General features: G+C 40.1%; 1 protein-coding gene across 1 annotated transcript in view; it reads right to left on the bottom strand.

Annotated features, from left to right (window-relative positions):
* Positions 1-26,689, bottom strand: part of shroom4 (shroom family member 4) — a 79,335-nt gene that overhangs the window by 12,278 nt on the left and 40,368 nt on the right. Inside the window, exons 3-4 of the mRNA XM_084711742.1 lie at positions 11,394-11,603; positions 1,034-3,884 (exon numbers count right to left, since the gene is read on the bottom strand). Of these exons, the coding sequence (XP_084567868.1) occupies positions 1,034-3,884; positions 11,394-11,603 (3,061 nt within the window). The remainder of the gene's footprint in view (positions 1-1,033; positions 3,885-11,393; positions 11,604-26,689) is intronic.

Below are 26,689 nucleotides of genomic sequence, written 5' to 3'. Positions count from 1 at the left end.
AAATAATATTAAAGGCACTCTGGGAAATTCTATTCTATTATTCTATGTGATCTCCTTTAACAACTAATGACTAATGAAACAACTACAACTAATGATGATAAGGAACAACTAATGAAATGAAAACAACTAAACAAATTTAACAGTTTTCATTTCCATTCACTGATTCTCCCCTGAAAGTGTTTTTAGTGTGTTTAGCCATTATCAGTTTGAGTGTAAACTATATTTAGAAGCTATATTTAGAATATCACTCTGTCAAAAGCAACCAGACTCCATTAGCAAAAACAGTAATTTCACCTCACACGACATGTGAGTTGGAACCAAAGTCACAAAATAACAAAAGCAAACTTCTGTCTTCTGCAAGAAAATTTCAGACTTATTAAATTAGTAGTAATTATGAGTAATTAGAGTAATTATGCTACAGATCAGAGGTTTTCAAAGTGGGAGGTAGCCTTCTCCAGGATGGCTCCCAGCAGTTTCAGGAAAGAATCAGTGAATGGAAATGAAAAGTATTACATTTGTTATTACATTAGTTGTCAAAAGGAGATCACATATATTAAATGTGTATTATTAGATTAAAAAGATGAGTATGTACTGAGGGATTGCACTGCTTTTCCCACTTTCCCAGAGTCAGAAACATGCTGGCTTTTTCCATCTTTGTCTGAAGGGAGACCCTTGGTTAGCCTCAGTGATATGAAGATCCACCTATAGCATGTTCTTCATACTAAGTCCACTTCTTGGTGAAATGGCCAATACTTCAGCTCATTACAGATCACTATCACCTTCTCTTTCAGCCCACTTTTCACTCTTCACTCTGTTTTTGCCCATACACCTGACAAAGTCAAGTTTATAATTCAGATCCCAACACAGCAGACTGCACTGAGAGCTAACCTGGCAACCCCTGACTCCTTCATGACGAAATGCAGTGTCTTTATTGTCTTGTGTCCGGAGACCTACCTACCACTTTGCACTTGTGTGATTAAAACAGGGCCCAGTGTGTGTGTGTGTGTAAGCACGTGTTCATGGCGGCTCTTACCTCTGTAGGCGTGTAGCTCCTTGCTGTGTATCCCTGGTGAGGAGGTTGCCAGTTCTCCAGGGGCTGGGACGATGTGCTGACCGGATAAAAAGCTGATCGTGGGACTTGATTCTGGCTATGAGAGAATGCCTGAGGTTTCAGCTGGAAGTTGTGGAAGTTCTCCTTGTTGTGTTGGAAGTCTTGATTCTGTTCTTTGATGCCAGAACTGCCATAAAAGTCCTGATGTGACATGAGCTGAGCATCTTCTTCCCTTTCCTTCTCTCTTTCTCTCTCAAGCTCCTTCTCTCTTTCTTTTAAGAGACGTTCCTTCTCTCTGGCTCGCTCCATCTCCTTTTCTCTCTCCAACTCAAGCTCCCTCTCTCGTTCTCTCTCCCACTGTCTCACCCTCTCCTCCCGCTGAATCTCCCTCAGCCTCGCCCTCTCCATTTCTAACTCCCTCTCCTGTCTCTCCTTCTCCCTTTCCCTCAACCTCTCTTCCCTCTCTCTTGCCCTCTCCTGCTCCCTCTCCTTCTCTCTCTGCCTCTCCCTGCTGGTGCTCACAGACATCCTCCTGGCCTCCACAGTATTTGGATGCAGGGCACTTTCCTGCTGAAGTCCCCCCTGGTAGGAGTATCTTCTTTGGGTTGGGTGCTGACCGAGCTCCCCTCCTTGGAGCTCTGGATGGTTGGGGGATTTCTTCTGCTGCCTGCGATTTGACAGACTCAAAACATTTAACCCAGACATACCCTTACTTGTCTCCTCAAAAAACTTCATTCTATCTGCAAATGGGAGGAGATCCGACTCCTCCATCCGAGAACAGGAAGAGGAGCGACCATAAGAGGAGGTGGATGAGGAGGTGAAGGCACAAACCCCATGCCGTGACCTTGTGATTCCCAACACCCTCTCACCCACAACTCCACACCTTCGGTCTGGTTCTGGTTCTGGTTGCAGTTTATGTTCGGGGGTCCAACGCCAGCGTCGGGCTTTGCCAGCAGGGGCTGGTTCCTCCACAACTCGGATGCCAACACCAAAATTAGGCACTCCTGGGTCCAGAATCTGAACAGACCTGGACATGTTGGTGTTTTCAGAGTAAGTTGTTGACTGAGTCTGCAAGACATTGTGGTTTGGTTCACTTGATTTCTCAACTGGTGCTGTGGTGCTTGCATCTTGGGGGCTCACAGGTGAGGCAAATGCAACTTTGGTACTCCTTTCCTGGGCTGGCTGGTCTGGATCTCCCCCCTCCTCATTGAGGTCTGGACCTTCCTCCTCCTGGACAGTTTCCCCACTACAGAGCAGCCCTCCTGGACCACGGCTCCTCTGAAGCTGGGCCTTCTTCCTCTGGATCTCATTGCGGAGGTTGGTGGCAAATCGCTCGCTACGACGACGGTTCCTACGATGGTTTCTGGCCGAGTTTGACTTCTTCGTGTCTGTCTCTGCTTCTACATCCTCTTTTTTGACTGCTCTGTGCTCCTCCAGTAAGGTGTCCATGCTGACAGCAGCACTAAGAGGCTCAAAGTCTCTGTCGAGTATCTGGTCAGAGCTCAACCTTCCCTGGGCTGACGATCCAGTGGGGTCCCCTGGTACGCTCACAGAGCGGCCCCAAGGGTGGTGGTGATGCTCAACTGGAGGGAGGCACCCGCCATTCACACCCATCCCTTCCAGCCTATCACTCGAAGCCCCATCATCATCATCCCCTTCCAAGAACACAGATCCTGGGGTTGAGCAACGGCTGCCTTCCCATTTGTTTGACGGGGCGTGGAGGTGGTTGTGAGAAGCTTCTTGGTCTTCCCTCATTGGCTGGAGGGATGACTGGGACCACTGGCTGCTACAAGGGGACAAGGAGCGATCAGGAGGGTCCAATGATGAGCTATCACTGTTAAATTGTAGTAACTGAAGCTGTGTAGCTAGCAGCTTCTCGGGGGCACTATGCCGGTGCAGCCCCGTAGAGGAGTGCTTGGTCTGAGAGTGCATGGTTTGAGGCTGTCCTTGAACCTCTATGGAGGATTCTGCAGGTAAGGAGCCAGGACAAGAGGAGGTGATGGGGACTGGGTCAGAGAGGTGATCTGAGGTGGTCTCTGAATTGCAGTCTTTATTTGCACTAGTATCAGATCTGATAGGACTAATGTCTTTAGCTTGTCTTTGGAGACAGTGCGAGTCTACCATATTCCCAGTTTTGTCACCGTTTTCTGGTGCAGGGAAGCCGTTATGGATTCCTGATTCAACATTCAGAGAGGACTTGTCTTCTTCATAGTAACAAGAAACACTGGAAATTTCAACAGGAGCAGAAACGCAACGTTTGTTGATGACATTTGGGCGACCCCGGGTTGCCCTAAAACTGTCCTTCCTTGTTGGAGGCTGAGGAGGGTTTGCCTTTCTCTCACGTCCTTCTCCATTTCTTATGATCTCAAAGTCGCCTCCCCTCCGCTCTTCCTCATAACAGCAGGAGGAAGGCCTCTCTTTTACCTCAACAGGTCTTGGTCTAGGCCTGGTCAGCGACCTGGACTTGTGCGCAATAAGCTGTGCCTCATCTGGGGCCTCGCCAGAGGAGCTCCCCAGGGTGGAGGTATCAGCACCGGGGTAACCTCGACAAGCTGGACCCAGGCTCTGGAGGAGGTTATCCATTGAGCAGGCTTCACCGGGCCTCAATGGCACTGTTGCGTAGTCAGATGTGTTTGAGCTGGCAGAGAATGAGCTGTAGGCAGAGTCTCTCTTGTTGTTGAAGAGGGTGGGGTCCACCGGTGAATTATGGGAATCAGAATATGGCTGTGTGGTGGGTGTTGGTGTGTCCAAACTCTCCATGGAGCCCAGGGAACTGCTGCGGTCAGTGGAGGAGTAAGGTCTGGACAGCTGACCCCACTGCAAGGACAAGTCACTGCAAAGACAAGGAGACAAAGAAGATCAACTTACAGCTTGACGCCAGGGTATTTTACCTTTTATATGATCGTACAAATTTTAGTTTTTTCTGACAATGTTGATTAACGACACTGTTTGCCAAATATTTTCTGACAAATGTGCCAGAAGTTAAAAAATTCAAGCTGAGGCTAAAATGGAACTATGATGTATGACTACAGTAGAAGCTTAGAGTCATACATCATCCTCCAAGCTAGCACAGACACACAGTCATGCCTGTTTGTCACCCTTGACCCTTCTGCAATAACACTGTTCTACCATTACGAATGGGATAGCTTGTCATCCAACTCAGCAGCTAACAACCAATCAGCTATTGTGATGTCCCGCTGAATTCAACGCTGCCTTGGCGTGCTTTGCTCAGAGGGGGGTGGCTCACTCTAGGGACATGTCCTTGTACCCCACCGGCGAGAGAGCCACCCCCTCTGAGTCTCCAACTCGGCAGCTAAAAGTCGGAATAACAGCTCACCCTTAAGTCTCTTTCTCAGGGTAACGTTAGCGGCACAAACTGGAGAGTGAGTGCTATGCTTCAGTGATAACGCCGTACTACTTATTTATGGTACTTCAGACTGTTTGTTTTTCTTTTCTGGAAAACAATTTAATAATGCTGAAGACTCATCCTGCACTTGGGGGCGTACACTACATTTGCGTCACTTGAAATACTTTCTTACTTATGCCCCAGCGGAACATGGAAGGAGAATATATCTGTTGACCAGAGCAGACTGGAGTGTTACTGGGGGCCTTTGGGCTGTTTAACTGTTCTTCAGACAAAATAAGCTAATGTCACCTGAGTCTCTAGGAACTTGCATTGTACTGTGACATTTTATAGTCTTTTCATTCATCAAAGTAACATTTAATGGCCCCTCAGTGAAATTCATGTGGTTTCTTTTCAAACAGTATGGCATTACTCCTCCATTGACAAAATGTTTAACGCTTTTGGAAACTACATACAATAAGTCATATTTAATTTTGAAGTGGCAAGTTGCAATGTTCCCCCGAGACATTAACAGCATATTGTTCTGGGACACAACTTTTGAAGTGTACAGCTGAGGAATCTGTTTTCTATCAGTGCTGAGCTGAAGATCCGCGGCAGCCCCATGTGTTTTTAAAGACCCTCGGAGGAAGCCTCTTAAGGCGGAGAGGGATTTCCTCCTCATCAACTCCCACTGCCCGGAGTCAAAATCTCTAAGTCATCCCTTGATTCCTTGCTTCCTATTTCATTCCTTTCTTCCTCTTGCGGATTCTTCTTGTCCCATCTCCTTTACATCAACCATGGCTTTGTCCCAAATTGATAAGCACTTTTTGAAAAACATTTGAAACATACTTATTCAAATTTAATTGAAAAATGAAAACAAATTGTTTCCTTTCACTGGATTGAGGGTGGGTTAAGCTTTGCATTGATTAGATGACATGATGTTTACAGAGGAAACTGCTCAAATTTACTTCAGAGGGCTTTATGATCTGTACAACATATGGCACACACTATTTGTTTAAGATAAGAAGACCCCTTTAAACTTTAAAATGGATCCACAACAGACACACATTGAATAAATCCCATACATGCGTAAAATAGTGTGGTCTTCAACAGGCTAAACTACACACCGTGCAACCATGATGAAGAGGTGGGAAGCAACTAAGTACAAATACTTTATTACTAAACTTAAGTAGAGTTTTCAGGCATCTGTTCTGTACTTACTGTATTTATTTTTCTGAAGACTTTTCACTTTTAATCCCTACATTTTAACATAAATATCTGTACTTTTTTACTCCTAATGTTTAAGGAGTACAACATGCTTGTTATTTTAGTTTTAATGTATTTTAGTGGTATTGTGGACTATTTTTATTTTGCCTTCTCAATATCAATACTGATTTCAACCTAAACAGATGAAAAAATAACACAAAGATCAAACACGTGCATATCATCCACAAGCATGACAAAACATATGTGACAAGACGAAAAATTACATAACAAGCAGGACCAGATGCAACAAGATGAAGACTCAAAATAAAAAGACATAATAAGACCAAAAATGACTTAACAAGACAAAAAATACCGGACCAGACGACAACAATTTTAAAGAAGTAACAGGACAAAATAGATGTAACAGACGTAACAACATGAAAAACACATAACAAGATGAAAATGCTGAAGACGTAATGAGACGCAAAAGACTTGACAAGATGAAAATGTCATAACAAACATAAAAGATGTAACAAGACGAAAGCAATGTGAAACAAGTAACAAGAAAAAAGAACAGAAGAATCAAATTACATAACAAGACAAAAAAGACACAAGAAGACAAAACGATAACATAACAAAAAATGTTGAGAAAGTTGAGAAAGTTAGTTGAGAAAGACATAACAAGACACAGAAACACTTAACAAGACAAAAAACAATGTAAAACACTTTGAAAAATGACCTAAAAAGACAAAAAAAAGATGCAAGAAAGCCAAAAACAATATAAAGGAAGTAACAAGACGAAAAAGACATAACAAGACATAAAAGATGTAACAGGACAAAAACAATATAAAAGACGTAACAAGATGAAACATTAAGTGGGAGATTTGACCACAGAAAAAATGTTACATTAATTTACATTAATACACAGAGTACATTGCAGAGCCTGTACTTTTTCTACTTTTACTTGAGAAAAGAAGCTGAATCAGTCCTTTTACTTTTACTAGAGTCTCTTTTTACACGGGTATCTGTATTTCTACTTGACTAAAAAAAATGTGGGTACTTTTGCCCCCTCTGCCACAATGTCGCCGGTTTGAATCTCACATGCAACATCTGTTGCACATCACTCTCTTTCTTTTATTTCCAACAGTCTAATAACAAGCAAAAACAAAAAATCAAACTAACAGAAGAAGAAAATAAAGAATTTCCTTTTAGGGAAACCACGAGACAAAATCACAGGGAGTTGTTTTCAGCAGAAGAGCTCAGGGATTTTACACATATTGTTATCAATACAAGCTCCAGGAGGCAGGAGCTCCCTGTGTTTTTCTGCTTGGTTGAAATCCAATCCATAAATGCTGCAACAATAACGTCTGAGGACATATCTTCATTTTATTGTGGTATTTATTTTTCCTATAAAAGAAAAGAGAGAGTGGACACTCGTCTTTTGTACTTCTTTGCTTCTTTCTCAAACGATAGTGAAAGTTGCCAAGGAGAGAGAAGAGAGAGGTTTCTGAAGGGCAGCAGACTATCCTCAGGCTGTTTCTGTGGTATTTATGGTCACAGAGAGGGTCCATACAGAGATCTGAAAATTGATTGCTCCTCTTGTATTAACCACAACTTACTCTTGGCAAAATATGATTTCTCATGCTCGTGTAGTTGAATGTTTTGGTGGTTTTAAAGAATGTTTTAGCCCCTTTATTACAAATCATGTATGCTTTATATCACACCTACAGCCTATGGATTTGTTTGGTTTTCATTTGTTTCTGTATAATGTTTGAGTTAAGTAGCTGATTCTTAAAACTTCTTGAAAACTTGTTTAACGTATCTGCATCAAGTTTTTAAATGATACATTATTGTACCTCTTCTGTTTATCTGCATTTTTTTGGTACATACTCATATAACAAGCAGGATAATGTGCAGTGAGCAGGTCAGTATTGTGAAATAAACCCCTGCACCTACAGAGTAAATTATAAACTAAAGTTGGTCCTTGTCTTGTGTGGCGTTGTGCATCTCCTGTACAAATTTGGTAGCTTTTGTTAATCACGCCTCACTTTCACATCTATTTTGAGTCCAACAGTTTGTTTTGATTAACAATGCATTGAATTTGCACGGGAATGAGTATGTCAACTCGTACAGGCAGAAAAAGTCAGCTACAAAAGACATCTCTCGCTGTTGGAGGTGAAGCTAGAAGATGGCGCCCACACCTTCTCCTTTAACTTAAGTAATTTTAAACCAAGACCATATTTTTGCATGTTTTTGGGGGCGAAGTGGCTAATAAGAACAACATTTTTTGAAATTGGTCCAGTGTTGAAGGAGAGCGCTGCAGCCGTCAGAAGTAACACTGAGCTGCAATGTAACCCTCCCGGCAACTGCATTAAACTGAGTCCATTAAAAACTCTTGTATTGGCACTGACAGGCTCAGATTCTTATTCAGAGTGTCTGTCAACATTATGGAAAGGATCGCTACAGAGAGAGACCTTTTTTTAAGGGGCAAGATATGTTTTATTTTACTAGAAACAGCAGGTTTTTTTTTGGTCTCGCCAATCAAATTCCATTTACAGAAACAGTAATTTTAACATTGTCATCTTCATTCAAAGATGACCGAAGCAAAACAAAACTCAACCAAAAATGTCTTGCCTTGTCTTTCCCTCTGCTCCAACAACCAAAAACTGGTCGTTTGGTCAAAGTAAACCCTTACTTCACTGTGGTAGATCTAAAAATATTCTGGCTGTACATACTGTTTCTCCCTGCTGCTGCTGCTGCTCTGTTTTCTGACCTCCCTCTCGCTCCTCTCCTGATATTTTCACATCTAACGCTGAGAATTAAAGGTTTATTTCGACCGGACCAGAGCTGCTGATTGTTAAAGCAGAGGAAAGATGAGCCAAAACAGTTTTGACGAGTTTTGTTCTGTTTATGTTGAGTCTGAATGAAGATGACGATGTCAATTTTAAAATCAGAGTTTTGCAAATGGAATCAGGTGAGTTTGGTGAGAGCAATAAAACAGCTGTTTCTGGTTTAACAAAAAGGGTCATATTCTGTAACAAAAAGCACTCTGTCTGTAGGAATCCTTTCCATAACGGCGTCAGACACCTACAACAACAACCTGAGCCTGTCAGTGGCAAAAACAAGACAGACACAAAAAAACTGATGTCCCTATTAGCCACTTATTGACACAAACATGGGAAAATAACCTTCAATGGAAACTTGTAGGTGTCAAGTTCACACATAATATGCAGTTTCAGCAAATTTCAAAAGTTGCTTACGTGATTCTCATATCCTATATAGGTGAATGGAAAACAACGGCTGCCTGGAAAGGCGACACTGAAACAGACCTTTAACATCGTATGAAAGATACCAGACATTTATAACAAAGGAAGAAAGCACTGTGGGAAAAAATGTCTCATTATCTGCATGAGAAAATGATCTTTAAAGGAAGTGAGCAATGAATGAGAGAGGAGGACAGGCTGCTGTATAGATTTGACCTGGACCACAGAGAGAGGAAGAGAGGAAATGAGACGGGAGCTGGACAGGAAATGACAGTCACTCCTGCCCAATCATGTGGAACATGTGAGTGTGAGGAGGGTTGACACAGATAAACCAGCATGCACACACATACGAAAATACTGTACATGATGGTGTGTGTGAGTTTAGACTGTCTGGGTTAACTCTCAGTGTGGGTCTTGCGATTATCATGGTTTAACTTTAAATTATGTTGCATCACACTAAAACTTAAAACTTAAAAAAAAGGATTACATTTTAATCTCAGTTTAGTTTTTACTCTGTTGCACCAAAACTTAAAAGTCCAATTTAAAATGTGATTCAGTATTTACTTGAAACAACACTTGAGGAGGTTAAACTTTTATAACGGCTTTTTGAAATGGACTGCAAAATCATCAAACACTAAGACAGTTAAGGGACAAAGTCCACCCAGGTGAGTTTTTATGATGTGTCTGTTCTTCCTTTCGCTGCAGTTAAGCCATTAAAACAATCTGCCAGATGCTGTCAGGCAGTTTCTTTTTCGTTACTGTGGGCTGTTTATTAATCCTCAATTATATGGGCATAATTAGGCCAACTGGATTGATCTCAAAGGAGGAGAAATGAGAGATTCTCTGCTGAGTGATCACGAGTAGGCTAAACACACTTTTGTTTTACAGAAAAACACACATCTGCTTAGTGTAGAAACACACATACAGATGCAAACTGCACAAAATGTCCCTTTCCTTCACACAAACACAGTTTATTGAATGTCTTCCTCTCTTTGTCCACATGTTCTGGGAGTCACATGCCATTGTCCAGAGTTATGCCGGGAGCTGCCTCCTCATCAGATGCTGTGTGTGTGTGCGTGTGTGTGTGTGTGTGTATGTGTGTGTGTGTGCGTGTGTGCGTGTTTGTATATGATGAGATCAGTCAAGAGAAACTGTGGGAATAAGAGACCCACAAACACACACATGCGCACACACACCACACTCTAATCCACGTGGGACTATTAAGTCTAATCGTGGTCCATTATATCACTGATTCTTATCAAAAGCAGAACAGTACAAGGAGCTGACGTACCATGAAGCCATGAAGCTGACTAACAAAGACAGAGAGGTTATTTTTATTGTGAGTCAATATACAGACCGTGGTAACTTCCGCTTTCCCTTTAAAGGATTACAGTTTAGCTTTGTGAGATCATACTGTTAATACAAAGACTACTGTACGAACACACCTTCTTTATATTCAACCTGACAAATCAGTCCTTTGTTCTAACTGTTTCATTGCAACATAAAAATATCCACTATTATTATTTAAAGATGAGACAATGAGGTGTGTGATCAATTAATCAATAGACAGAAACAGCGGGGTTTCTACATGTTTCAGTGAGTTGTTCTGATACTGGTACCAGTATCAGAAATGCCTCCCATACAACCTAAAATGCCGGACTGGGTATCAGTGAGTATTGCGAGTCCATGCCCTGATTCAATTCAATTAACCAAATAAAGCAAATACAGCAAAAACTGTCATTTATATCTACCTGGTCCCCAAAAGACAGACTAAAAAAGAACAGGTCTGTCTGACTGTCTGATTGGTTATCACTTCGGAATGTTTAAATAGAAGCCAAAAATAGACCAATGGGCTTCCTACGTGGGCAGTGTTGACATTAGAACATGGTGATGTCACCTGTTTCCTGGAGACTGTTGGCTTTTGTGGGCGAGTCACATGGACCAAAAATCCCCTGCAGCGATCGAGAATCTACATCCTTTGGAGTCACAAACTCAAAACGACAGGATGACACACTCGCTGTGTGGTTCAGGAAAGTTTCTTTGTTGTCAAACTGAAACAACTTCATCAGCTGGAATCAAAGGAACTAACTGAGTTCCCTTGGCTCCGAAAAAGAGAATATATCTGGCAGTGGATATAACCATGTTCACTGGGACGTTTTTGCACATAAGAAGTGTCAAATTAAAGTTAAAAGAAAACTGGCTGAACATAAATTAACTTTGCAGTTATTGTCATTCAGTTAAAAATGTCACTTTTAATGCAGAAGTTTGTTTTAGATGATAACGTTATAACCATGTTGGAAGGGGTTTGTAATAATAAAGTGTTATTACACTATATTAAAAATAAAGAAATGCTTTATTCGGTCACTTTCAATGCTAACAGTATTTCATATTTACATTTGAAGATGTAATAACACTTTTTATTAGATAGATGGAAGGTTTTTGTGGTCCCAAGAGAGAAATAAACCTTCTTCCACTTTGAGATCAGGGTTAATTATTCATTACATAAAGGCTGGGATGACAGTCCACTCACCTGTTGTCAGTTGTGTGCCAGGGTAGTGTGTAAGGGCCGGGGTGGAGCTGCATGGCAGACAGAGGGGGAGGAGGGGGGAGAGGAGGGGAGTCGGCAGGGGGGAGGCAGGGTGGAGGAGGAGGAGATGGAGGAGGGGGAGGGGGAGGGAGGGGCGGCTCCGATAGCTTTGCCAGGTGCCAGGAGTGAGGCCTGATGAGAGGAACGCTGCGCCTGTGGAGACGAGAAGGAGGGAGACGGTCGGGTGAGGATGAACGGCAGCAACAAACCATCACAGTTTACACATACAGAAGTCCAACTTTAAACACATTCAGCAACTTTCAAACACTTGGAGCCATTTTACTGTATATATCCTGCTGTTACACAAATTCTGTTCCATTCTTGCTTGATATATGACTTAAGGTGCTCAACAGTCCGAGGTCTGTTGTTGTATTTTGTGCTTCATAATGCACCACACATTTTCAGTGGGAGGCAGATCTGGACTGCAGGCAGGTCAGTCTAGTACCTGAATTCTTTTACTATGAAGCCACACTGCTGTAACACGTGCAAAATGTGTCTTGATATTGTCTTGCTGAAATAAGCAGGGACGTATCTGAAAAAGACGTATGGATGGCAGAATGTGTTGCCCCACAACCTGTATGTACCTTTCAGCATTAATGCTGCCTTAACAGATGTGACAGTTACTTGTGTGTACTACCACACCCTCAAATGCAAATGAAATACAAGTCAATGATTTGCAAATGATTACATTCTGTTTTATTTACGTATTACACAGAATCCCAAGAAGAGAAAATAGCATTTTGCATGCATACTTTGACCAAACTTTCATTGTTCTGATTTGGATAGATACAAAAAACAATGAACGTGCCCTTTAATTACATTCTATCATTTTCTTAAATTTTACAGCACCACAGGGGGTACATGAGTTTTAAAAAAAAAAATGTTCATTTAAAAAACATCAGTCATGCATAATTGTTAATAGAGCTGTACAATTTATCACAAAATGATCAAAACTGCAATATGGCCAAGTGCTATATCCAAATCTGATTTTATGAAAAAGGAAAAATGTATGAGAAAAAGTACTGTAGTGCTGCGGAGATGCCCTGACCTACAATTCTTGTTCTCCAGATGAAAGAAAACGTTTGTTCAGCACAGACCCCAAAAAATGTAACATCATCACAATTTTAAGTCAAAATGAAAATTGTGATGCAAAAATGATCATTCCCACTAATCTTATTACATAAACTAAATACAATTTCAGTCAAATAATCACAATATGACTTTTTTACCATATCGTGCAGCCCTTATTCCTAAATAAATAATTATACTATAATAATAAAAAAAACACATTTATATTCATTATCCCTGTTTTCAGTACAATTGTTAACTGCTGTAAAACCTCACAGAATAAAAAAAAAACATACAAACATTTGATAAAGCTCTTTAATAAGACATGGACACTGATGGTGCAGCGCTACTGTATGTCTTCATATAGGTTTTTCCTCTTTCTTTTCTCTACCAAAAGTGTTTTGTGCTTGTCAGGGGGTATGTGACAGAAAAAAAAACATTTAAAAGGGTAGCTTGGAGGTCAACGTTAAACTGGATTTTTCAGATTTACAGTCTGTTGGCACTAACAACAGTTGAGGACTGACAATATAAATTTATATAGGTAAACCCTGACATTTTGCCAACATATAAAGAAGCTGCCACGGTGCTGTGATTGTTGCATGAACTCTTTCAGTCTAAATCTATAAATGTGAAACATAGATAAATTAAGGCTGTCATCCTTTCCCCTTACGCCTAATGAAATTTCCTTTTTATACAGTACGTCAGTCTTTCCATTCTGAAACCTCCCCTTGTTTTACTACAGGATCCCTATAATCTATATTTTTGCACAAATGTGATGATTTACCCAGGCAAGATGGCTAAGATGACATCCTTATTTGCAACCACAGTTGTAAGTGTCTTGGAGGATCAGGGCTCACATAAAACTTACAGCAGTAATACCGTGCCAACCCAAATTCTGTGGCAACAGCTTCCTAAAATGTTGTTTGGCCTTATATTGGACTTCCATTAAAAACCCATCAAACATGTACAGTAAGTTCTCAGTCTGATCTAAAGCCAGACATTCCAGCATATCCCATGATATTCACTAATTCCCTTATACAGACTTCCGATCCCAGATGTTAGCCAGATTCAATTCAGCCCCCCGCAGACAGTGTGTGTGTATGAGACAGAAAGACAAACAGAAAGACTGTCTTAAAAAGAGCTAGAAATAAGGATAGAAAGGAAGAAAGAAACACAGTCAGGTATAAATGTTCCTTTCTCAGCGCCTGAATGGACCATTATGTGGATATCTTTCACATTAATGCACAGTTGGGAATATTAGAGTTGGATGGAAATAACGTACAGAAAACAACAAAAGCTGCTGACTTGGCAATTCTCAAACTTGATTTTGACTGCCTTGAGTCTTGTCTTGGAGCTGTCTCACTAAACACTGATAAAAATTTGAACAAAACTTGTACCTGACTTGAACTTGTCTTGACTGACTTGAGATTTGATTAGGATTTGTCTCCATAAACTTGAGACTTCTTAAGTTCACTAACAAGATCACTGACTATGATTTTTCATGACTGAATTCGAACTTGACTCGAACTTGGCTAGACCCACGCTTGACTGCAGCTTGTCTTGATTGACTTAAAACTTTACAAGACTCTGACTTGACTTCAACTTTGACTTGGACTTGTCTTGTTTGATTTGAGACTTGACAAGAATTACTTGAGTTGAGTTAAACTTGTCCAAACAGATGTATAACTTGACTTACTATTATTATTATTATTACTATTATTTGACTTCAGAATTGACTTGGTTTTGTCTTGATTCACTAAACAAGACTCAAAGTCAGAATTGTCTCAATTGACTTGACATGAACTTATCCGTGTTGACCTGGACTTGGCCTAGAAGTCAAGTCTTGTTTTACATGACTGGCCTTGGATTGTCTCGATGACTTGAAACCTTACATGATTCATACCTGACTTGAACTTATCTTGACTGACCTGGACTTGTTTCTAGTAACCTGAGACTTAACTTGGACTCGTCCAAATAAACTTTGGAATTTACAAGTTTGTGACGTGACTTGGAATTGTTCTCAATTGATTTGATACTTAATAAAACTCAAACTTGACTTGGACTTGAAATCATCTCTGAAAAAAATGAATGCCCAACATTAATGAAAAGGTTTGATACCCATGAAGCTCACGAGTCCCTTCAACGTGTCTTTTCATTCGTATTCCCAAACTGAAAGTACAAACATGTAAAAGGAGACTATTCCGGGTATTTCAGACAAACATTTTGAGGTACAATTTTGGGAGAGGAATGCGGATCCTGGCACCGTGAGGGAAAGGAAAGGACCATTTCTGAGTATTATTGTTTATGATAAAGCAGGAGCAGGAGAACCATTTCCAAAATAAACACTCTAGTTTCCTGGTTCTGGACTCCTTAAGAGGGATTTCTATCTGAGCCCACTGATTGTTCGACTCCGCTGACAATGTCCTTAAATTATCCCCTGAGAAAGTTTATGTAGAGCCTGTGTGTGTGTGTTTCTGCATGTGTGCCTATGCCTGTATGTGTGTGTACATGAATATGTGTGGGAACTATCCAAACTCTACCAGACAAAATACCATTATCGAACTTACTACAAACATTAGCAGACCCCCCCTTCACCACCACCTCCTCTTTTCTCCGAGTTTAGCTTTCAGAGATTGATGACTGTGAAAATCAAAACAAACAATGAGACGCAAAAGTGAGACGGAGACAGAATGTATGATAAAGACCCAAAACAACAACTCAAAAATGATGACAAAAGTGCAGTTTTGCAACTTAAGAATGTAATATAGAAAGCTGCTGTACTGTTTTGTAGCCATGCAGGGGAGAAAGGGAAAGTTCTTCCAAACCACATAACCATCGCTGCTTTTCCAGAATCCTCAGAGCAATGTTGAGGAGGGATCAGCAATCATGCATCCCACAAATTTGGGGATTTACAGCAAGAAGGACTGCATCTTTGACATGGAGCCAAAGCTGTGATATTGTGAGGTGGCGAAAATCTGAAAAATCCCAACAGTTTGCCTAAGAACAAGCAGTTTTTGCTTTGGTACGTACAATGCTGGTCATTTTAGTGGTTTACTAACACTTCTTTGACCAGAAGAATGAGTAGGGATTTTAAAATTACCTCTGAAAGAAGGAAATCTGAACAGTTATTTTTCTCAGTACGGACAGTTTAAGTGATTTGCAGGTCAAAAGACGCCCAAGTCAAAACCAGGCTACATTTGGTCAAAAAGTGAAAGATTCTTTGATGTCTAAGAAACAAAAACCTTTTTTGTTTGTTTGTCTCTGAAATGTTCCCTGAAGTGGGATTTCTGACTCGGAGGAACCTCACCAACGCAGACCTTAAAATCCACGATGGCTGCTCCACGCATCAAGTAGAAGTGAAAGCTGTTTATTCACACTTCGGTCTTTTGTGTCTCATTAAATCAGTCACAGGACTGTCCAAGTTCTGTGGACATGTTGCTGTGGTGTTTGTATGCATAAAGTACTGTGTAGTGCATTGTTATCAAATCCTTATCAACTACTGGAAGGCGGTCAACTTGAGTACAGTATGAAGTCATTCCCACCTCTGACCTCCAAGATAAATGGAACACACCACAAGTTTGTTAATCAACCTATAAAAAACACACAACAATTGCTTAATCTTATCTTTGTCATTATTGATTAATAGTTTAGTCTAGAAAGTGTAAACACTGAGACATTCCTGGAAGTTCCAAGGTAACATGTTCATATTGCTTGGTTTGTTTTTCCAGAACACAAAGATAGAAAAGATATACGTATATCATTTATAAAATCATAAAACATAAAAGCAACAAATAAGATGTACTGGAATCTATGTTTATACATATAATCAAAGAAATGCAACAATTAGTTGATTCTTCAATAATGTGTCAATTATTAAATTGGTCGCAAAATATTTTGATTTAAAATATTTTCTGGTTCTCTGGTTTCTTTAGTTGTCTATGAAAGTAAACTGAATATCTTTGGGTTATGGACAGAACAAGATATTTGAGGACTTTATCTTGGGCTTTGGTAAACTGTGATTGACATCTTTCACCATTTTCTGAGATATTATGGACCAAACAAATAGGGCTGAGTACTGAACACTTTTATGGCCCTGATCGACTTGCTTCAACACCACTGAGCATCAAAAAATGGCTTGTCATTAGATACCAAATTTCGATTCCAAAGTTGTGGTTTATTTTTTATGTTCAAAAACTGCTCTGAGTAGAAAAATACCAAGGTGCTGAAACATAAAACTAAGGAGTTGAAGCAGACAACTCAAGTTTAACCACATGTTGGTAAAAAGGTTTATATTTTTATCTTATGACTTCGGCTTGAGTGTGTAAAAAATAGCTGATAAATGAAACTAAAGATTTGTATCATAATGTCCAATGGTGTAAGGTGACTTTCATTTTGTTAAAATGGATTTTACAAAATTGGTATTAAAAACCATTTTGTCCAGGAAACCATATCGAAGCTATGGACCGCTACCTGTACCAGTATCAAAAATTTAATACGCAGCCTGACAAACAACTAATTGATTCAGTCTTAGTAAGAAAAGGACCTACAAATGACAAAAACAAAAACATGCTTTCTGAGTTTTCAGATCCAGATTGTGTTGTGTGGGTTTCACAAGGACATTGTCTAAGAAGACAGTGGCCAAGATGTAAGATAGAAGATATAAGAGTCTGGATTGTTTAGGTTCAACCTCAGCTACGCAGCTACAGTCATTTTAGTTATCTCAAGGACTTGAGTCAGAAAATGTGCTGCAACTGTACAACTGACAACATCAACTAAAAAATGGAAGGAATGAATTTCTTGGGGAGTAAAGTGTTAAAAATGCTTCCAAAGCTTTTTGTTGGGGCTGAACTCAGTGACAGCTATGAAGGCTCCATAAAGTCTGTGGCCCTTTCCTTTATAGGACACAGGAAACATACCAACGTTCTGGCTTTTACTGTCCGTTTGAGGTACCAATGCCCCATTACAACTGCATGAGCTGATAATAACATAATCCAAAGAAGTTCCATTTCCTGTTTCTGACACTGTAACCCAGTTGGCTACCTGTGTCTGCTAGGAACAACACGCAAATAGGAATCACATGAATCATGTTCGTTGAAGAATTTGCTGGCATATGAGAAGCAACAGTGTGTCCTTGACGTGGAAACCGAGATAATGAGTAAATCGACTGCTGTAGTGGCGACCGCAACCAACCAGGAAATCCAATCAGGTTCGCAAGACATGGCAAGCTTCTATTTATAAACACATTCTCTGGGTGTTGCATTGGTTTTTTACCGTTCATCTTCAAGTGAATACAAGACAGATTTGTTCTGATGGAGAGAAGAGAGGAGAACAAGAATCCAAAAACAGAAAAAAACGACAAGAAGGAAGAAGAAGCGTTGATGAGCCTTGACAGCAGTCAAAGGCAGAGAAATTATGAATTCTCTGTCTTGCAGTTCTGAATGAGCCTCTATGAAAGGGTCTGCTGGAATGTCCCACTTAATGGTCAGCAACTGCAACAGCTGACTGATACCGCAAAGGTCAACACGCATAATCTGAGTCACACACACAGTCTCAATACAGTACAGAACTAATGCCAGATACACAGCCAGACAAATAGATTTGCACTCTCTTACACTCTGTCTTACTGATAAGGATAGAAATTGTTTCAATACAAGACTTTGAGAGGATAGGACTCAGAACAAGGCAGGGATGATTAAAAGATTGTAAAGACGAAGACGAAAGATTTGCATATCTTGTGAAAAAATGCATCATGTGCTCCACAGCCCCTCCCTGGGAAGATAAAAGCATGGCGACTGTTGAGCCAAACAACAAGAACACAAGGGCTTCTGATTTTTAAGGTTCATTTATGTATCATTCTGCAATAAAGCGTTGCAAAATTAGAAACACCCAAAACAATTTTGCTTGTGAAGAAACCTTCTTTGAAGAAAGAGTTTGTCAAGAATTCGTTGTAAGAGAAGGAACCTTTTCATCCCAAGAACCCTTTTTGAAAGAAAGAGTCTTTCAAAGATTGTTGAATCTCTTTCGTCTTTGGGGTCTTTGTACCATAATATAACGGTGTTCTGAGTAGAGCCCACAGTGTAGGTTCTTCTTTGCACCCACAGAAGGTGTAAGGGCTTGGGATAAAACTCCCATAGAGGATTCTGGGTGGAACCTTTCAAAGATGGTCCCAGGTACAACTCTTTATGTTGCGTTCTGAAAGGGTTCCAAGCAGGGTGGGAAATTAGCACCAGCGACCAGCCAAAGGCTAATCATAAATGAAAAAATAAAGATTTACAATTAAGTGGCTGGTGAATTTGAACAATTATTTGCCAGTGTCTGGTAGATGTTAACATTTCAAATTTCTCACCATGGTTAAAAGTGGAAGCTTTAGAAAAGTTATTCACTTGAAACCAATGGGGACAAGCAAAAGAACTTTTTATGGTTCTAGTTAGCACCTTAATTTCCAAGGGTGTACTACACAAGACAAACTGTTTTGTGGTGGATTGCAGAGGTTGCGTTGAGGAGTCTTACAGCTCGAGGGAAGAAGCTTCATACTAGTCTGCAGGGTTCGATATTGACCATGGTCCAATAGTCCCTGACCTCAAAAAGTTACTGTCGGGGCTACTTAAGTCTTTATTTACTAAGCCTACTTAAACTGCTATCCTAGCAATCCTTACAGGAAAACCAGAAACACAAAAGGCAGACTATGAAAACAGAAGACCGGAATGAAATGGATGTAATGTACTGCGATGTGTGCCAACTGTTCCCTCAACTAGCTGAGAAGTCTAGCCTGTTTTTCATCAAAAACAATGCATTCAGGAAACTCAGCACCACAATTCATAGGAAAAGTGGACAAGTGTCACAGTAAAGAAAGGCTGTGTTTACATCTGGCCAACCAAAAATGTACTTTCATTGGTGTTGGTGGTCCATGAGGCGAGTGCTTAAAAATATTAGCGTCCATACTAGGTCTGGAGTTATGGCAGATGTAAGAAAATAAAGTTCCACAAGTTAAAGCAAGAAGTAATCAGAGATGCTGATGTGGAATCCCAACAAAGAGGTGGCTAAAGATGCCAGAGATTCAAACCTACCAGTCTCCACAGGCTGAAGCATCCACTGTCAAACTGATCCAAGTTCAGGTCCCAGCATCCCTGATGCCCAGAGTTCAAAGTTGAGTGTCTACTCAGGAAGCCTTCAGGCAAGGCTGGCTTCTCTAAAATGCCCCTCACGTTTTCCGAGAAGAATCACCACCTTAAAAAATTCTCAAGACTTTTGCCTCTTGTCCTCAAGCCGGTTGAGGTCTGGTGAGAGAATCAGGTTTGGTCCGTAATGTCTGAGTCTTGGTAAAAAGTGTCCACGAGCTGATGTCCATCTGAAGGAGTAAAGTGTCTGGCAGGTTCTGACCAAGAGGGAAAAACCAACCGACAATCCTCATATCCCCTCTCCCTCCTTTTCCTCTCTTCCTCCTCCCTCGCTGGAAGACAAAACATGGCTATTTCTCCCTCCTGCACTCTGCATTTCTCCCACCCCTCTCCCTCTCTCTCCCTCTCTCTCTCTCTTTCTCTCCCCATCTCATTCTCTCCCTGCCTCTCTCGCCCCCTCTCAGGCAGGATGTGTGAGTCAGTGAGAGAGGAAGTATTGTGGAGAGCAGATAAAGTGGTGGACGGCGGCTAAAATAATACCCAGAGTTCCACACTGTTATTGTTTGACATGAGGGAAAAAATGCAGAGGTACTTCCTCCTTATATGTGTGTGTGTGTGTGTGTGTGTGTGTGTGTGTGTGTGTGTGTGTGTGTGTGTGTGCGTGTGTGTGTGTGTGTGTGTGTGTGTGTGTGTGTTAATGCACACGGGTGTTTGCAGAGCATGAAAAAGTGATCGAAAGAGTAAAGAAAGCAGAGACTGTTGGACAGACAAGGGGGCTTTTTCAGTTTTGGCGGAGAGACGAGAAAAACAAAATGTGGTGAAAGAAGGGGAATGTAGGAGATGATGGGAGGTCTGCAGGAGGATACAGGAGGATTAATTATAGACAAAAACAACGAGTAGAAGTGACGAATAGTCATCCTCCTTATCTGACATGTACGCACTTCTGTTACAGGAATATCATCAACGAATTATGGGTCTGACCATTAAACCCCATACTACTCATAAAGTAATACTGGAGTGGGTTTTTGCATTTAAAACTTTTTACTGAACACTGCATGTTAGTATCACTCTCAAAGGATAAAGGATGGGTGAACCACACGTGTATAGTACACAACATTATGATGTCATGGTGATACTGACCTTTGACCTTCTGGATATAAAATGTCATCACCTCATCATTTTATCCTGTTAGATATTTGCGTGTAATTTTGTCATAATCACCAAATGAATTCTTGAGTTATGTCCAAAAATGTGTTTAAGGAGGTCTAATCAGTTCATATTTGAGTCCAAGTGGACATTTAAATTATTATATCACATATAAAATATTCTAATAAATCTTCAGTCATTTAGTCCATAAAATTTTAAAAAATAGTGAAAATTCGCATCAAAACTCCAAGAGCTCAAGGCAACTTCTTCAAATTGTTTGTTTCAAACACACAAAGATTTTCCATTTATAATGGGAAAAACCAAAGAAAAGCAGCATGTGGTCATATTGAAGAAGCTGGAACATTTTTTTTTTTTACAAATATATATTATATATATATTATAAATGACTGAAACAATTCATCATTTAATTTTATGTCAATTGATTTCTCATTTATTGGACAAATTGTTGAGTACTGTCCTGCAGGCCTCTACAGAAGTTTAGTAAGTACTTTTACGTGCATAAAATAAATCTCATTATTGTAAGTTGCCAAACTGAATTGGTCAAATAGTGCAACTTGTGGTTCAAAATGTACGTTTGTGTACAAAAGGGCTGTTTTGTTATGAGCTACCTCCCACTTATTTCCACAATTAATGTATTAATCTATAAAATGTCAAAAAAAAATTGTAAAAAATGCTTTGTCTAATTGTCCAAAACCCAAAGACACTTAATTTACTGCCATAAATGGCAAAGAAACACAGCAAATCATCACATTTAAGAAGCTGGACCCAGCAAATGTTTGATACTGTTGCTTAAAAACATCAACAAATCATTCGATAAGCGTTTAGTTTTGCTGTTGGACAACCTCAGGGATTTAACGTAAATCTACATACAACATTTTTCCTTTCAGTCTGGAGAAAAACACCTGTATCAGTGTCACTTTTCCCTCGTTGTTTCGACCAGACTTGAACCTTGTTGAGCAAACATGAAGAGGTGTGAGTGCCCGACGTTAACTGTGTTGAAGTTTAACCGACCGCACAACAGCAGACACTTAATAACATGAGGCCCTCAGCGGGCTTCAAAGGATTTCCTGGAGACTTATATCTCCTGCAGACTCCACCAAGACGTGTGTCTGTATGTGTGTGTGTGTGTGTGTGTGTGTGTGTGTGTGTGTGTGTGTGTGTGAGAGAGTTATATGCATGCATATGAGCAGATTCCTTACATTCCCTATCTTCCCTTCAAAAGGGTGAGGGGTTAACTATGCTAGAAAGCCTAAACAACCTCACCTCCTCCCCTCCGTCCCTTTGTGTTCGCCTGCAATCAGGCCTTATTTGTTTGCTTTATGGGTCTGAGCAATGCACAGTGTGTGTGTTTGCAATCAGACTAGTGTTTGTTTGCCTTATGGGCACTCATCACCCCTTATTATGGACTTCTGAATGACCTACACACACTGGTATACATGCATTTACTGCTTAGAAGCACACTGTATGTATGTCACACAAACACACATAGCTTTTAAATACCAGGTAATCAGTACAGTGAGACTAGGCTCATACCAGAGGTCGACAGCAGGAAGGGAGAAGTCCACTTTAGCATCTGCAGCACAATGTGCTGTTTGTTACTGCTCGATCCCCTGTGTGTGTGTGTGTGTGTGTGTGTGTGTGTGTGTGTGTCTAAATTAGTTTTTTAAAAAATGTTCCCAAAACTTGAAATAGTGAAAGTGAATTACACGCCCTTCCAGGCATGTCAATGGTGTTTCTATGTTTCACATTTCATCAACAAAGAACGTCAGTGTGGTTTAAATCAATTAGAAAAGACTAGATATTCTGCAGAGTTAGTAAGTACAAAAGTAAGTAAGTAAATGTCTTTTCTGATGACAAATAGCAGCTGAAATTTGACACTGCGAAGATTGATTCCTTACAGTATAAAATGCATTTAAATGGCAGCTGCAGCTGAAGTCGAGGCACTTAAAGGGAGTTCAAACTGTATCTGAGGTTCAAGCACTGCATGTAGCTGCAACTGAAACAGAAACACTGGAAGAAACTGCAGAGACAACTGCAATCAAGTCAAACGGTTATCTCTTTTTTTGTCAGACAATGTGGAGTGTAGTGTATTCCATGTACAAATCCTGAGTTGGATAAAGTCCTAGAAAAAAGGCGAATTGGCAGTAACAGAGTAAACTATGAATGAAGATGAAGTGCTTGCCTATTGCTGCCTCAATCTGTTACTTTTTTTAATGTTGTATTGTGTAATTGTGGCGTTTTTAAAATGGTAGTTCGGATTCCTAATAACACTAACTAAAATGACTGATTTCAACTTTGAGGGTTGTTTGGTTTGGAGACAGCAATATTTGACTTAGACAGCTTTTTCTGGTACGAAACAGCTGTTATATAACAGTAAAGTGAAGTGGTGAAAATATTCTAAAATAGTGTGTACTTAAACTGATGTAGATTTTTTTAAGGTGGACTTTTTTTTACACGTCTAAAATGTTTTGTTGCTGACCCTGTCCACAGCAGTACATTGTTTTGCTTGTGTACTGGTGCTCAGCGATTCAGTTAAGAATCAAAGTGTTGAAAGGAGATGAAAAGTGAGAAATGTGAAAATACCAAAAGAAACAACAAGCACAGAAAGAAGCTAAGCTAATGTCAGTTGATTAGCTGTGATAACAAGTTATTAAACTTCTTCAGACCACATGTCCTCCTGTTCAGTTGTGTTTTCTTTACAATGACAATGACGATGTTCCTGATCCAAATTAAGATTTCCTGCTGTCTTACATCATATGTCTCTATGCGCAGGTCTTTTCCTTACCCTCACCGGGGGATCAATCATTTCTGTGTGTGCGTGCATGCGTGACTCTATGTGTGTGTGCACGATCAACGGACCTGCATCTTGTTTTGAACTTGAGATGCAACCTCGATCGACCATTTAGACATTTATCAGCCGTTTGGGTGGATTTCAAGACAAAATAATTTTCTGCCGGAGACTGAGCACAGCCCGAGAACATCATGTTTTCTCTGTTAATATAACATCATTATAATAACAAGGTTGTTCATATTGGGATTTTTAATTATGTGTGCAGCTGTAATTCCCCCTATCTGACAGTTTATTCTGCCTCCCTCAGTCTTTAAACACTGCTTCTGTATGGCTTACAGCAGTGATTCCCAAAGTGTGGTCCCCGGCCCACTGGCAGGCCATGAAAGTACTACAGGTGGGTCTTGAGAGGTTATTATCAGTTTCAGTTTTAATTTCAAATTCAATTTTTTTTTTTTTTACAAATTAATCAGACCTAATAAAACAAAGCATAGCATTTCAAATTACATGCTTTTCTTCATGTTTCTGATCTAGTTTAACAGGCGTTACACTGTATTTGGTGACAAGTCCCATTAACAGGCATGTGTCTTTTATCTCATTATTGGTACAATTAATCTCATGTGTTAATCAGAGTCGTGATTAAAGGTTTGGGTGGGCTACAGAAGATTTTCAGATTTCAAATTGGGCCGTGGTTTTCTGACATTTGGGAATGACTAGGGAATAGTAGACATGAGACTTTCAGCGGTGCAGATATGAGGATGTGCTGTTTTCTTCCTAATAAAAAAAAAGGAGATCATTGTTTGTTGTCTGTTCAGCAGTATGTGTGACGAATGTGATGGCAACAATTGAGAGTGATGATTTTTGAAGATAATATCCTCTGTCATATTTATAAATGGAGATATTAAGTTAATTTATGATTTATTATTGTATGTTTGGGTTTGTGAGAGACATCAAATTTCTCTTTTGGGTCTGGAGCTGAAAAAGTTTGACAATCCCTGGACTAAACAATCAGCGAGGGTTAAAATAAAATATTTTTACAGTTTGAGTAACATACAAACAAACTGAATATAAACTTATTAAATACCAACATGGACGGAGGAGGTTACAGGGTTAAAGGGAACATCCGCACTGTCTCACTGATTTAGTATGATGACACTTAATGTCCTGGTTCCTCTTCCATCAAAAAGAAACATCTTTTTAACATGTGTGTGTCCAAGTTGGCCTCCAGGAATTTGTGTGCGTCTGAGACGACCACTATGTGTGTGTGTGTGTGTGTGTGTGTGTGTGTGGAGTCAGGCCAGTGTCATGTATCATGGAGTTGCAGTTTAATGGTCCAGTTAATAAAAACCAGGCCAGAGGAGACAGATAAACTGTAGCAGACCACACGCGTAGAGGACAAACTCATATACACACACACACACATACACACACAGTGCTCGGGCTGCAGTTTTTCATGATCAATCTCCTACTTTGCAGTTTAACAGATTCATCCTGTGGTCCATAAAATGTCAGGATGCCCCCTGAGATTTGAATCATCAGTCGGAGACCCCTCAGTCGACTGAGATTCTTCAACTAATAATTATCACTTTATTAGTCTGTGTGCATCACAGTTACAGGATAAAATAGATAGAAACTTACAAAAATGTGCATTATAAATATGGGGAATCAAGTTTCAGCTCTTGTTTTTAGCTGTGTCATTGTACACGGAGCAATGTAACAGCATGACAGGCTGTAAACTTTACAAACCAAGTCTCTAAATCACCACAAACCACAGAACTAACTGTGATGGAAGCAGAGAAGAGTGACAGAAACAGAGCGCAGCCACTGCACTGCATGCTGCGAGGTGTGCTGTTATTTTATACCTGAATTATGAGCAGAAGGATGCACACTTTACTTTCTCTGACTGGCAGGGCTGCACAATTAATCAATGATCAAATCTTCATATTAAACAGTCCAGTGAGTGAGAGAGAGAGAGCCTTACAAAATAGTGACAATAGTCAAAAACCCCAGCCAAGGGCTGCAACTAATGATTATTTTCATTATTGATTAATCCACTGAACTTTTCTTCTACTAATCGATTAGTAATTACTCCATAAATTGTCAAAAAATAGTAAAAAAAAAATGTTGATCACAGTTTATCAAAGCCAAACATGATGTTTTCAAATGACTTGTTTTACACACAACCCAAAGATATTCAGTTTACTACCATAGAGGGATAAAACATTTTCACATTTAAAAAGCTGAATGCAGATAAATTACTCAAACTGAGTACCAGAATAGTTGGCTATTAATTTAATAATCAATTAATGATCTATTAATCATTGCTGCTCTATCTGCAATATCAGAAAAAAAACAAATGCAATTCTTCAAAATTGTTGAGCCGTACTTAAAACGATGAATCAATTGTCAAAATAGTAGGCAATCACTTTATTAGTTGATAAGTAATTGATTAATCGATTCAGTCAGTTTATTTGCGGTATTGTGTGACTATGGTGAATCTGAACTGACCCTAACAGATTGAGGCAGCTGTGGACCAGCAACTCCCATGTTCTGCAAGGTAAAATTACTGATTTGGCTCATATAGCTTCAGTTTCCCATCAGGAAAGGCTGTCTGACGGCAAAGTAAAGTGGTGAAAATATTTTAAATATAGCATATGCATTGCTTCTACTGTAGCTAACACAGACTATTGATAAGTACCTTGTGCAACTCCGCTCCAAATAATCCAACCTATCCTTTTAACTGACAGTTATGTTGCACAGTTTGAGTCGTGTCAAGCTCGCTCCTTTGCGGGAGATTATTTAATACAAAATGTACCCATAGACAGGCCTTCCTCAAAGAGCTAAACTATGTTTTTTCCTCCCGCGTACCATCGTGCTGAGTAGATACTGAGCATGGACACAGATTTCCACTGACACACCTATTTAGCGAGGCAAGACAATTGACATTCGAAAAAACGTCAGATCAGAATCCTGGGAGATAAAGAGGCTCAATTCTCACAAGCACTTTTACCATCCTGATGAACTGCCAACCTCATAAACTCTCATCTTCATCCCTTCGGCTACCAACACCCCCGTTTCCGTTCATCCTGTTGCTTTCA

The sequence above is a fragment of the Lutjanus erythropterus genome, chromosome 23, assembly GCF_056507025.1.
Source record: "Lutjanus erythropterus isolate fLutEry1 chromosome 23, fLutEry1.hap2, whole genome shotgun sequence".
NCBI lineage: Eukaryota > Metazoa > Chordata > Actinopteri > Lutjaniformes > Lutjanidae > Lutjanus > Lutjanus erythropterus.
Note: the sequence above shows the minus strand (reverse complement) of the source record. Positions and strands in the feature narration are given on the sequence as shown.